The sequence below is a fragment of the Bufo gargarizans genome, chromosome 6 (genome assembly GCF_014858855.1).
Source record: "Bufo gargarizans isolate SCDJY-AF-19 chromosome 6, ASM1485885v1, whole genome shotgun sequence".
Classification (NCBI taxonomy): Eukaryota; Metazoa; Chordata; class Amphibia; order Anura; family Bufonidae; genus Bufo; species Bufo gargarizans.
The window spans coordinates 383,294,644-383,309,333 of NC_058085.1; the positions used below are offsets into that span (position 1 = coordinate 383,294,644).

A 14,690-nucleotide genomic window follows, 5' to 3' on the forward strand; every position below is an offset into this window, starting at 1 on the left:
TTTTCCGGCGTTAAGGTGAGGGGGTGGATCATGTGATATTTTTATATAGCCGGTCGTTACAGATGTGCCAATACCCAATATGTGTGTTTTTCATTTTTATCTTTTTTTTTATTTATTTTTTACAATTTTATGTGTTTTATTTTGGGGAAAAAACTTTTTTTTTTTACTTTTTACTTTTTATTTTTGTCCCACTCTGGGACTTCAACCTCTGTGGTCTGATCCCCTCTGCAATGCATTACAATACATCTTGTATTATAATGCATTGCTTGTCAGCTTTTTTGCTGACAGGCTTCCGTAGAAGGCAAACCCCGATGCCTATAGAAGGCATCGGGCTGCCTTTTCTGCCATCGGGTCCCCGTCACTGCAGCACGGAGACCTGATGGGGAAGTGGAGGAAACCCGTACCCTCCGCAAACCCTCTGCGTGCCGCAGCCAGCTTTGACCATGGCATGCAAGTGGTTAATACACCGGCATCAGTGTTTTCACGGATGCCGGAGTATGCAGCAGGGGCCCGGCTGTCAGTGACTACCGGGTCTGTGCCGCTGATCGGGCGGGAGCAGCTCATGCACCCGTCCGATCAGCCCGCCATACATGTACTGTGCTAGTCCTTAAGTCACGTCCACCAGCGCCGTACATGTATGGTGAGGGTCCTCTACGGGTTAATGTTCTGTTATTTTGATGTAGAAAAAGATTGTTGGATTTCTTAGAGAAATTTCTAAATCTCAAAAAAATTTGTTCCAATTATCAAGTTGATGATTCTCTGCCGGCTCCAGTCAGAGGAATGAGACAGAAATGTCTGTAACAAATCTGCCGTGTCTGCAGTCACCCGAACCCACAGATCTAATGGAAAGTTTTTATAACTTTATTCAGCTTCATGTACATTACATAAAGGTCAGATCCTCACGGCTTTCTTTAGACAAATCCATCTGTATGTAGAGCTGCAGTCCTCCTGATTATAACCAGATCTAATCATTAATACACAGCGTCCGGATGGTCGTGTCTGGATCCTGAGCAACAAGAGAATAAAACAAGGAGAAATTATGAGAAATCAGTAATTATAAGAGAAGTCCAGACCCTGGTAATTATCTATATTCCCAGTAATGACCAGTGTGTGCTAGTGTCAGGAGGTCACTCACAAGCTGCTGTTATAATGTTCTCCATCCACCCATCTCCAGCCGTCTCCATCACGGTGAAGTCCTATCCAGAATGTGTCCTCTATCCACCACAGAGGGAGATTTCTCTCTATAAACTCCTGTAATAAATGAGGAACAATCCTGACATGACAGATATAACTAGATGTGATGACACAGCGGACTGCGGCCGGTCTTCTCCTCCTATAATCTCCTCATACATGGACATAGACGCCATACCTGCTGTTCCTGGTTCTTTATGACCAGTAGATCAGCTCCCATCTTCTCACACTGATCCCGGCTCTGGTTCCATGTTCTGTATGGTACATCTGAGTAGTAATAACAGTCGTCTCCATGTAGAATCCAACCATTAGGACACAGAAGACAACCTGGAAGAGTTTGAAGCTTCTTTATAGATCCAGTAATAGTAGGAGCGCCATTTACATTCATAAGACGTGTGTAAGGAATAATGCGCAGCGCTGAGGTTTTACTCCAAGGTGTTCGGCAGATGTACCGAGAGACTAAGGGTGGATTTACCCCGGGCGAGGACAGTCGGCTGCTCGTTCAGTGGAGGTGAAGCTCTGTATTTACATGCAGCGATCTCCTCCACAGTATGAGGGGGAGGGATCGCTGCTTCTATCGCTCGTCCCTATACAAAATGATTGCTCCAGGGCAGTAGAGAGCTGATTAGAGAGCACCGTCTGCTGCCCGGGAACGATGATTGAGGCGTCCTCGACTCTGATCATTTCACCCAATGAACGAACGTTTCACTTTGTTCATCAGGTGATCTGCGGCACCTTTAGACGGGACGATTGTCGGTAACGAGCGTTCTGCCCGAACATTGGGCCATGTAAATCTACATTTAATGTCCTTATACACGTAGCAGTTATCAAGGAAAAACTTTTGGGGCGTGACGCGTGACTTCACCGCGCCCGATCAGCGGGCTGACGTCATTGTGTTGCTGCATAATAATTTGCACGGTTTCTTCAATTAAGATGGCCACGTCATTTTCTAAAGGAGCGTTAGTGTCCAGCAATGTCAAATGGTGACCATCCTCTACAGGTTGGAGCAGAGGCCACGGTTGTCATCCAGATTCTCCCCAAAAGCAAAGAACCAAAAAGCAGTGAGAACCATCTACATAGAATTGTTGAAAAACACAATGAATTAACACATTCAGGACCTTGGATAAGAATGCTCCTCCTAACTTGCAGGTACTTCAGGCACTAGGACCCAGCATTCTTGTCCTGGGTAAACAGACAGTGACAGGACAGTGACATCAGCTGATTGTCTCTGTCATAGGTGTTGTGACCAATCACAGCTGTCCCCGTCTGATGCTCGCTGTGATTGGTCAGTCAATCCAGACAGTGCTGAGGAGCTGGAGAGTGTGCGCTATAAACCCTCCGCGGTATACTCCTAACTGCTGAGGAGATCGGAGCTGCTTGTCAGTCTCCTCTCCAGCGCTGAGGAGAAAGGAGCTATGGAATTGCCCTCCCTTCCCCCTCAGCTACAGAGTTAACCCCTTCAGTCCCCCTCACACATTCATAGCCCTTCCTTTGTGCTCCCTGATGTTTGGGGAGCTGTGTGACCAGTGAGCTGTGCCTGCCCTTCCCCCTCCGCTGCAGTTAACCCCATCAGACACCCAAACCCCTTCCCTGTGAATAAAAAAAATAATAATAATCTAAATATAATACAGTAAATAAAATAAAATAAAAATATATAGTTAGAATATAGTATATATATATATATATATATATATATATATATATATATAGAATCCAGAAGAAGGACGGCACTCCAGTAAGGTGAAAAAAATGATGATACCTTTATTCAACCATCCGGTGCAACGTTTCGGCTCTAAATGAGCCTTTTTCAAGCAGAGATACAAGGTGAGTGGAAACAAACTTATAGGTGAATCAATTAACAAAGGCACACCCAGGAGGTGGCTACACAATTACAAACATGTGAGTAAATCCTAAAGACACATCCCACATCGGGTGTGTTCACAAAACAAATCAATGTCATGATAAGAAAGTGCAAAACACTAAGTGCTGGATAAAAAACATATATATCACATAGTTACACATTGCAAGTGCATTTCTAAATTATATAATCCATGTGGATCCAGGGACACATACATCGATCGGGCACACATGACTAATCGATGCGTGCGTCCGGTAACCCATACGTGTAAAGAACAGAGTGGGAGCATAGAGATATGGACATATTCGACATCACCTGGAGACACATTCCATGTGGCTATACAGTATGGTAAACATTTCGACACATAGACGCGGCGTAACCTTCATCCCGGACTTGAAACGTCATCAAAGCCTGCCGACATCACTGCGTCATCAAGATGCCCTTGGCTGGTAACGGCGCATGCCCAGTATCGATCTATGTTACAGAGCGCCATCTTAAAAGCTGGCAAAATACCCTTAACCTGTGTGACAACATACTATGATGTATTAAAGCATCAAACCTGTATAAAACTCATCGATCCCCCGGGACGTCCCATAGTCTCGGGGTCTGATTCCATCTCCAGCAACATAGCTATCTTTCTGGACAAAACACTACGTGAATTTTCTATTGGGGGGGGGTCTTCCTATATACAAGACACCACCGATTTCCTTGTCAAATTACAACATATTGATGTACCACATGATTCTTCCTTGATATTAGCATCATTCGATGTAACTTCATTGTACACATCCATTGTACATGAAAGTTGTCATCAACATATACTCCTCAAGCTTCCGGGTTTATCATCACTCTGCTTGATATTGTTCTTCGGCGTAACTACTTTCTTTTTCAAGACACATTTTATTTGCAGTTGCGTGGCGTGGCAATGGGGTCTCACGTGGCCCCCACGTATGCAAATATTTTTATGCAGTGTTTCGAGGAAGATGTCGTCTTTCTATCCCACCACTTCAGACATGTGCTGAGGTGGTGGCGATACATCGACGACATCTTCCTAATGTGGACTGGTAGTGAAGATCAGTTGATTGATTTTTATACCTTTTTGAATAGTCATGACTCTAGTCTGCAATTCACTCTTGTCCATTCAAAAACTGATATTCAGTTTTTGGATACCAAGGTTATACTCTGCGGGTATATAGGGATAGGTCCAAAATGCTTAAACGTCGGGAACTGAGCTGGATCCATAGACTGGACAGCCTAAAACCTAAAGGCTTGAATATTGAGTTTTACTTTGGTGACGTGGTATGAGGGGTGGTTTGCCTCCAGTAGTCATCAGGTTAATGTCCTGTATCGTGTGTGCACACTAAGAGATTATTAACATCTGTTTCAAGATTTCTCTTTTAAAAAAATGTATATTCATATATTTTTCTATTTTATTTTTAGATCACTATTTTACACTTCAGCACTTTCTTGGGCAGGAGCAAGTGGAGGAATTGGACACAGGAGCATCATACACAGGAGCGTTATTTCCATGGGCTATGTGTATAGAATATTATGATTTATTACAGTTTTATTGTGCTTTTTATATATTTTTCCATATCACTAGGACCGGCGAACCTCCTGGGACTTATATATATATACACATATTCTGTGGTACTGGTTTGCGGCGTTGCAGCCCAGATTTTTTCTTTTGGCCGGCTGAATTTACCCCCTGTGGCATCTGTATACCTGGAGAGGAGAGCCCTCTTGAGTGTTAGCTGTGGTATGACACCCATGGTGTGTACCTGTTTACACACTGCGGTTCCCGTGTGTGTACAGGATTGATACCAGGGTATGGTTTGTTGACACATTGGTTTACCTTGTTGTCACTACCTGTCTTGACCGCCACACTCTGGTTTTATACAGGTTTGATGCTTTAATACATCATAGTATGTTGTCACACAGGTTAAGGGTATTTTGCCAGCTTTAAAGATGGCGCTCTGTAACATAGATCGATACTGGGCATGCGCCGTTACCAGCCAAGGGCGTCTTGATGACGCAGTGATGTCGGCAGGCTTTGATGACGTTTCAAGTCCGGGATGAAGGTTACGCCGTGTCTATGTGTCGGAATGTTTACCATACCGTATAGCCGCATGGAATGTGTCTCCAGGTGATGCCGAATATGTCCATATCTCTATGCTCCCACTCTGTTCTTTACACGTATGGGTTACCGGACGCACGCATCGATTAGTCATGTGTGCCCGATCGATGTACGTGTCCCTGGATCCACATGGATTATGTAATTTATAAATGCACTTGCAATGTGTAACTATGTGATATATATGTTTTTTATCCAGCACTTAGTGTTTTGCACTTTCTTATCATGACATTGATTTGTTTTGTGAACACACCCGATGTGGGATGTGTCTTTAGGATTTACTCACATGTTTGTAATTGTGTAGCCACCTCCTGGGTGTGCCTTTGTTAATTGATTCACCTATAAGTTTGTTTCCACTCACCTTGTATCTCTGCTTGAAAAAGGCTCATTTAGAGCCGAAACGTTGCACCGGATGGTTGAATAAAGGTATCATCATTTTTTTCACCTTACTGGAGAGCCGTCCTTCTTCTGGATTCTATTTGTGGGGTGAGAAGTCTATACCCTAGGATCGTGCACCCTATTTTCATTTGTTTGTGGCCAGTGCCGCCATTTTTCCTTTGTATATATATATTATATATATATAAAAGGACGTATGTGTGTGTGTATGTATGTATGTATGTATGTTCCGCGAAAACTCAAAAACGCAACCACCCATTTCAACGAAACTTGGTATACACATCCCTTGCTACCTGAAAAGAAATCCTGCGGGGGTCTCAGGTCTCTAGGACGTACCGTTCTCGAAATATTCCCAGAAAATGACCTGCATTATCTAATACAAGCCTGCCAGCCTTCACTTAAAGGGAGTCTGTCACCAGCATTTAACTTTTTTAACCCTTCCCACAGCTCCCTAGCACGCTTACAGTTAATAAAAACGTTACCTCTGGCATCAATCCTGGACTTATAGAACCCTCAAAAACGATCTTTATAAGATATGCAAATGAAGGCTCGCAAGTGCCCAGGGCGGCGTTACTCTCTTAGGTGCCCTGCTTGCTCAGCCTTCTCATTGCATCCCCCCGCCCCTTCCTACCCTCCGCCCGCCCATCCTTTCCCTCTGACCGCCTTTGTACTAACTTGTTATGCTGCCGATATCCCGCGCCGGCGCACTCATTCCTTTGGCCGGCGCATGCGCAATAGTTACTGTGATGCCGTACAAGGAATGGGCATCGCAGTGCGCATGCGCCGGCCAAAGGAATGAGTGCGCCGGCGCGGGATTTTGGCAGCATAACAAGTTAGTACAAAGGCGGTCAGAGGGAAAGGATGGGCGGGCAGAGGGTAGGAAGGGGCGGGGGGACGCAATGAGAAGGCTGAGCAAGCAGGGCACCTAAGAGAGTAACGCCACCCTGGGCACTTGCGAGCCCTCATTTGCATATCTTATAAAGATCGTTTTTGAGGGTTCTATAAGTCCAGGATTGATGCCAGAGGTAACGTTTTTATTAACTGTAAGCATGCTAGGGAGCTGTGGGAAGGGTTAAAAAAGTGAAATGCTGGTGACAGACTCCCTTTAAATCCTAACTGCCATTACCACGGTCACATGTCCCTTATCAGCCAATAGAAGCTCGCAGGTCCTACTACATTGTAATCGATATTAAATTGTGCCATTAGAAAATACTACTTGTCCCACACAAACAAGCCTCATTAAGGCTATAAGAACGGAAAATTAAAAAAGTTATGGCTCTGGAAAGTGGGGAGTGGAAAATGAAAATGCATAAACAGAAAATCGTCTTATTCTCTAAGGGTTAATGTAAATATTTGAACTGTCAAAATATTTGATTTACCTGAAGCACTCTCAGCCTTGTTCACACAGAGCTCCTGACGTAGTTCTTTACATTCAGTATTACTTTGTTTTGTTGGATGGTGGTTATAAAGGCGCTGACAAACTGAAAGACACAAGAGTCAACCAGACATCAAAGAGTGAAAAAATAAGAGTGAGACATTGGATCATTGAGAAAAAAAATATATATATCATTTTTTTTTCCCCATTTAGCAGAAGCAGAATACAAGAAACATAACATGTAATACATTGTACTAGTGGAAAGGAGCATCGTGCTTACCTTCCTGCAGCCTGTCGCTTCCTCTCTCTGCCTGCAGGCTATCTGCAAATGTCCTATCAGAGACTCCTCACCCAGTGGTGGGAAATAACGGGATGCAGCTACAGTATCTCTGGTGGAGAGCAGTGCAGTACATCAATGGCGTGCTTAGGTTGTTGGGCACCCGGGGTTGGTCCTTTATCTGGCACCCCACCCCCAATACTTAAAAAAAGCATACCCCCTCACAGTAGTATTGCCCTCATTGTACAACCTTCACAGTAGTTTTGTACAGATGTGTGCCCCCTAAGGACCCTTTCACACGGGCGAGTATTCCGCGCGGATGCGATGCGTGAGTTGAACGCATTGCACCCGCACTGAATACCGATCCATTCATTTCTATGGGGCTGTTCACATGAGCTGCGATTTTCACGTATCACTTGTGCGTTGCGTGAAAATCGCAGCATGCTCTATATTCAGCGTTTTTCACGCAACGCAGGCCCCATAGAAGTGACAGGGGTTGCGTGAAAATCGCAAGCATCCGCAAGCAAGTGCGGATGCAGTGCGATTTTCACGCACGGTTGCTAGGAGACGATCGGTATGGAGACCCGATCATTATTATTTTCCCTGATAACATGGTTATAAGGGAAAATAATAGCATTCTGAATACAGAATGCATAGTAAAATAGCGCTGGAGGGGTTAAAATAAATAAATAATTTAACTCACCTTAGTCCACTTGATCGCGATGCCGGCATCTCCTCCTGTCTCTTTTGCTGAACAGGACCTGTGGTGAGCATTCATTACAGGTAAAGGACCTGTGGTGACATCACTCCGGTCATCACATGATCCATCACATGATCTTTTACCATGGTGATGGATCATGTGATGACCGGAGTGACGTCACCACAGGTCTTTTACCTGTAATGAATGCTCACCACAGGTCCTGTTCAGCAAAGGAGACAGAAGGCGATGCCGGCATCGCGATCAAGTGGACTAAGGTGAGTTAAATTATTAGTATTATTTTTTTAACCCCTCCAGCGCTATTTTACTATGCATTCTGTATTCAGAATGCTATTATTTTCCCTTATATACTATGTTATAAGGGGAAATAATACAATCTACAGAACATCAATCCCAAGCCCAGAACACCGATCCCAAGCCCGAACTTCTGTGAAGAAGTTCGGGTTTGGGTACCAAACATGCTCAATTTTTCTCACGCGAGTGCAAAACGCATTACAATGTTTTGCACTCGTGCGGAAAAATCGCGGGTGTTCCCGTAACGCACTCGCACATTTTCCCGCAACGAGTGCGTGAAAAAAGAAAAAAAGCTGGTCGGTCAGGAGAGACAAGAGTGTCTCCCTGAATACTGCTCAATAGACAAATCGAAAAACTATGAGGGGCAGTATACTAAAATAAAACTTCACTTTTAATGACGTATAGGAGATAAAAAGACGGCCCCTACAGACATACAACGAGTAAGACCTGCACACACTCGACCTGGTGTGGTGAGTGATCAAAAACAGTTACATAACAAACATACATACATGTAGGTAGTGGACTGGACTAATTATATGGAGAGGCGGGCAAGACTGTGTTAGAAGTGCTAACAAACTGGCCCTATTCCCTCCCTGCTTGTCCTGGTCCGCCCTACAGATTGTGTCCAAGGGACGGGGTCCAAAAAAGCCCCGCAAGGGGTGGCCCAGACTGGAACTCTCTTCCTGTTAAGATGACCCTAGTAAGGCCCTAACACAGGGGAGAAATTCCGTCCAAAGGATTCACATATATACAAAAATAATTAACAAAAATGAATAGAGATGTTACCCCACTCAGACACCACAAGAGGGGAGAGGGTGGGGATATACTCATGTGTCCCAACGCGTTTCTTCACAGGATGCCCCAGGATTCATCAGGGGACACGGGGCAATGGTGGCGGTTATCCCTCCCGGCTAGTTCACCCAAGGACGGGGGAATAGCCTGTGTAGTTACAACAGTCCTGGTGTGGCTGAGTATTTTGTTGGCAGCGGTCGGCGTATAGCTCTAGGTCCACCTTCAAAGCAAAGACCCAGGGTGGTGGTGTCTGCAGTGGTGGGGTGACCGGTCACAGGGGGTTAAACCTAAAAAAGAACCACGTATTCCATTAATTGTCAAATATCATCCCTGGACCCAGAAATTGAGGGGAATTGTTAATAAACACTGGCATGTTATTTCCAGGTCGTATCCACAGATGATGGAAATCCAACAGTCCACCTATGATGTGTTACAAAAGAGCCAATAATATTAGGGATAGAATAGTTAGGGCGGACATCGGGGGCAATAAGACCGCATTGAGACAGAGTGCACTATCCGCCCCTAAATATGGCACTTGCCCTTGTTTAAACTGTATAAATTGCTCTAGTATAATAAAAGGTACACATTTTTCCCACCCACATTCAGGTGAAAGTATACCGGGACGGGGCAGGTTTACATGTGATAGTCGATACGTGATCTATATCCTCAAATGCCCTTGTGGTTTAATAGGGGAGACTTCAATGAGGATGACGGACCGGCTGAGCAAACACAAGTCCACTATCAGAAAGGGCAATTTGTTGCTCCCCATACCATACCATTTTCACCAGCAGAAACATACGGTAGCACAGTTACTGTAACAGAAGCCCTCTCTTTGTCTGTTGGAATATTGTGGATTTTGGGGTACTTTTTAATGCGTATAAAAAATAATGGTTTTACTGTCTGGAGATGATTAGGTTACCTACAGTGTCTAACCTGATTGTCTCCCAGGCAGAGGGGAGACATTGTGTAGGACTGTCCCAGATTGTGTGATTATTTCATTGGTCTGTGTGTTTGTAACGCAGTTCTCCATCAGGTCCACGGGGGAGGGCCCCTTCCATGGAGACTTGTATGTAAGGCCAAGGGTGGCACCAACAAATGTTGTTCTTCTTACCCTCAACTCGCAGCCTCGTCTTCTGTTGTAGGGAACAGCTTTATCACTACTAGATCTTGTAGGAGCTGCACAGCTACTGGAAATCGCAACTCGGCTTGGAAGTCTCTGGAGCAGCTCTATAGCGCCACGCTAACCAGGGGAGAAGGACGTCGCCAACGGTTGATACAGTTACAGTTACGTTACCAAATCACTGAGGGGGTCTCATTATCTCATGGCGGTGGTGACAGGAACAAGTTACTATTAAAAAGGGAGGCTTATTGGATCCACCGGTAACAAATGTTGGAACCAAGAGGCCTCAACCGTGATTACAATGTGTATGGCTTCCTATGATTTGTTACTTTAATGTCATTTTATTTTAGCGGAATTGAAATATAATGCTACTAAGTTTTCCATCGCACATCTATAAACTTCCACGTTATGGTTCGCTGCTGCTGATTTGATGTTCACTCGTGTATTTGTATATATGTTACTCGCTACATTGTTGCACTTGGGGGTGGAGTTATTGTGATGACGTCGGTTCCTTTGTATTCTGGTGGTCTATTTAAAGAAGTGATTTCTTTATATGTGTGTATAGTCTGATGAAGGCACATAGTGCCGAAACGCGTCACTAACCACTGATATGTGACCAATAAATCTAGCATCCTAAAAGCTACCTTGTGTAAGTGCCGTCCTTTTCATATTGCTTCATAACTGAACTGTTCCTTAAAAAATTGGGTTTTGGAAATTTTCTTAAAAATGTTAAGATTTGCTTCTAAACTTCTAAGCCTTCTAACATCTCAAAAAAATAAATGTAATTTTCAAAATGATCCAAAAATGAAGTGCACATATGGGGAATGTAAAGTAAGAACGATTTTTGGAGGTATTACTATGTATTATAAAAGTAGAGAAATTGAAATTTGCTAATTTTTCCTTTTTTTTTTTATGTGGTATTTTTTTATAAATAAAAATGAAATATTTTGACTCAATTTTACCACTGTCATGAAGTACAATATGTGGCGAGAAAACAATCTCAGAATGGCCTGGATAAGTAATAGAGTTTTAAAGTTATTACCACATAAATTGACACATGTCAGATATACTAAAAATGGCCTGGTCCTTAAGGAGAAAAAAGTCTGGATCCTTAAAAGGGTTAAAGGGAAGACAATGAAATTTATGGAGATTTTATATTATTGTTTTTGTTGTAATTTCTTTTAATCCAATAATATCAGGTAGTAGTATTATCTGTTAGTATCATCTGTAAAGGCCCGTTCACACGTCTGCAGTGCCGCCATGCCTGTGTTGTGGACCACAAACCATGGGTCAGCAGAACAGGGCACTGGCTGTGTGAGCGTCGCATCGTGGTGCAGACCCTTTGACTTCAATGTGGCAAGTGTTCTGCAAGATACAGCAAAAGATAGGACATGTTCTGTACAGAGCGGAGACACTGTAAAAGATATGACACCTTTTATTTTTCACCGTATCTCGTGGATAGCAGACCCAATGAGTTAATGGGTCCGCACCATGATGCGCTGGTGTTTTGCAGACCCTCGGTTTGCGGTCCACAACACCGGCATAGCAACACTACAGCCTTGTCAATAGGCCCTAACAAGATACCTTATTTTTTGCTTTATAAGATGGACCTGATCATAATATTCACCTAGGTTTTAGAGGAGGAAAATAAGAAACAAATATTTTTCATCAGACCTCAAATCAGATCCCCAGTCTTCACGAGATCCCGAAATCAAACCCCAATCTTCGTCAGACCTCAGAACAGACCATAAAATAAATAAAACTACTTACCTCCCTGGCTCCAGACGGCTCTTCCTGCTCTCATGGCTCCCTGGTCTCCTGCTGGCACCGCTCTGCACTGTGACCGGTGCACTACGTCCTGGCGCTATACACAGTCAGGACACAGCACAGCAGGCACCGGAAAGAAGACCAGGGAGCGGTGAGTACAGTCAGTGCTACACTCACCGCTCCCCGTGCTCCTGTATACTATGTCCTTATTAAGACACACGGCCATATCGCCTCACTTTTGGGGAAAAAAGGAGTCTTATTTAGAGAAAAATACAGTATATATAGTAGTATGTTATATGTTACTCTTCATAAAGAAATCAGCGGTTGAGGAGTTAGCGTTCTCTGGTACTCACCTCCGGGCATGTCACTGCTGTTCATACAGAGCTCATGCAGAATTTCAGAGTGTTTAGCTTCAGAGAGTTCCCGATTATAAACTAGGGAAGGAAACATGAATATTAGTAATTAGTAATATCATCAGTGACAATGAGCCGACCCTCCTGCCTTCTATAGGAGTTGTCAGACTTACCGAGTGCTTCGATAATACGGATGAGAACAATATTGGCTCCTAGGAGGACAGTAATAATCAGGAATTTCCAGGAAGGCGTCCAGATCTTGGTGTTATCTGTGGGCATTATGAGAACGTTCATTAGGTAATTCTGAAGTAACAGAGGGAGAGCCCCCTGTTCAGGACCCTCATCTATTAACCAGTGCGAAGAGCAGCCACAAAGGGACATCTCTGGTTCTGGAGGACCCGGCATCTCTATCTATAACACTGACAGGCCATTCAGTTCCATGGAGAGAGTGTAATACATCTTTTCCCCCTGTGGTGGCGCTGCAGGAAGTTTGGACACATAGGACATCATATAGACAGATTATTGTTGTGGACTCATCCAATAAAAGGGATTGTCCAAATCGGAGTTTAGTTTTAGTTTACTTAGAGAAACCTTCTTACAACCTACATCTGGTCTGACCTTATAATAGAAAATATTGCACAGAATTCCTGATTTTTTTTCTACCTTAAAACCATCAGATTACTGTTGACGGATCTGTCATTGTTCAAGTGACGGATCTGATTTTATCTTATGTGACAATTTATTGTTTGTTGTATCTGTATTACATAGTTACATAGTAAATACAGTTGAAAAAAAGACATAAGTCATCAAGTTCAACCCAAGGGATAGGTGGGGACGCGACTCCCAGAAGGAAGTGAGACTCAGATTTCTACATATTTTCATAAGCATTAATGTCATGTACTTATAAGAATTCATCTAGACCCTTTTTAAACCCGTCCCCTGTTCCTGCTGTGACCTCGTCCTGAGGAAGTCTATTCCACAGATTCACCAGTTCTTACAGTAAAGAAGTTTTGACGCTTCTGGAGACTGAGCCTGTAGTCGGCTCTTATATTATTTCCTTTGTATCTCTTACATGCACCACAATGTAACTGTACTGTGTAAGCGTGTAGAGCAGGTTTACCAGCTCAGCCTCCTCCATATTCGGCGAGTGGCGGCTGTGTAATAGCAACTGACTCTGGTTAGTATCACAACCTTGCAAAAGGTTCCCTGGGCTGCCATAGTGGGGTGCCTGAAAAGCCATGCCTGAGGCAGCCTTAAAAATCCCATTGACTGCAATAGTATAATATTGCAGTCTATGGTACAAGCGATCAGAAGAGTCCTGGGGGGGGGGGGGACTAAAAAGGACAGTTAAAGAAAATAAAAAAGGTTTTTTTAAAAATATAAAAAAATACATACAAATTTAAATCACTCCCCTTTCCCAATTTTACAAAAACATAATTGGTATCGCACGTTGAAAAAAGTCTGAACTAATAAAATATATAATATATATTTTTGTGTGGTGAATGCTGCAATAAAAATTAAAATTAAAATGGCGATATTGCTGGCTTTGGGTCACCTTGCCCCCCTCCCCCCAAAAAAATGGAATAAAGCATAATCAAAAAGTCATACGTACCCAGAAAGATACCAATAAAAATCATCCTGCAAACAAGCCCTCACAGAGCTCTGCAGATTAAAACTTCTCAGTGTCAGAATATGGTGTTGCAAAATAAATAGCTTTTTTCAAAGTTTTTTATTTTTAAAAGTAGGAAAATATTATAGCAGTTATATAATTCTGGTTTTCTAGATCTCTGCTGCTGTCAGTGAATGGAATCCTTCTTCTGCCCGTGTCCTGCTCACACATCGGCAGGGCTCGTTACAGTGTATGGAGGGTTTATAATGAAATACAGCTTCTCCCCATTCTCAGTCATCTCCTGGCGCTCGGATTAACAAGTCACACTTTACAATATCAATGAAATCATTACAGAAATGTCTCTTACCGGGAGTCTTCATGTCTATAGCCGCTCACGGGGATTCCTAAGATGCTGTAGAATGGTGTCAGGTCTTACAGACACTTCAGTATAAGATGTGTGGTGTCTTCTCTCAGGATGTCGCCCTTTCCTGTGTCTCTGAAGAGCATTTTGTCACCCACATACGGGCAACCAACACGGTGGTCAGTAGTTATCAGCCATCTGTACAGAGCAGTCAGTGCACAGAGGAGACCACAAGTTGTTTCCACTTCTGATCTTTGTGCCTCCATAAAAAATAAAAAAAATAACAGAAAACAGAAAATAATGCACTAACACAATAGATGCAAACATTATATATGGACTAAGCCACCACTCTGATATGATAAAATCTGAGACGCTTAACCAATATATTTTGATCAAAACACATCTGTGCCCGCCTACTCGCGGCAAGGTGGTCTCAGTCAGTCAA

At 43.3% G+C, this 14,690-nt stretch overlaps 1 protein-coding gene across 2 annotated transcripts; it reads right to left on the minus strand.

Annotated features, from left to right (window-relative positions):
• Nucleotides 1-847: 847 nt before the first annotated feature.
• On the minus strand, nt 848-14,358 carry LOC122940017 (killer cell lectin-like receptor subfamily G member 1). Of its 2 annotated transcripts, none has more exons than XM_044296313.1 (7): nt 14,252-14,358; nt 12,449-12,544; nt 12,276-12,332; nt 6,959-7,060; nt 1,370-1,518; nt 1,136-1,251; nt 848-1,006 (listed from the first exon to the last, which is right to left on the minus strand). In XM_044296313.1, the coding sequence occupies exons 1-7, from the start codon at nt 14,262-14,264 to the stop codon at nt 892-894; spliced, it is 648 nt and encodes a 215-aa protein (XP_044152248.1). In that variant the 5' UTR covers nt 14,265-14,358; the 3' UTR covers nt 848-891. The 2 variants fall into 2 exon arrangements, with proteins under 2 accessions (XP_044152248.1, XP_044152247.1); XM_044296312.1 differs by having other exon boundaries at nt 12,276-12,356.
• Between the last annotated feature and the right edge of the window lie 332 nt (nt 14,359-14,690).

Excerpts from the sequence above, each read along its gene's own strand:
- LOC122940017 (XM_044296312.1), bottom strand. Across the intron at positions 1,519-6,958 it reads CAAGGCTGAGAGTGCTTCAG|GTTGTCTTCTGTGTCCTAAT; the intron begins GTAAATCAAATA and ends AAACTCTTCCAG. Across the intron at positions 1,007-1,135 it reads GAACATTATAACAGCAGCTT|GATCCAGACACGACCATCCG; the intron begins GTGAGTGACCTC and ends CTTGTTGCTCAG.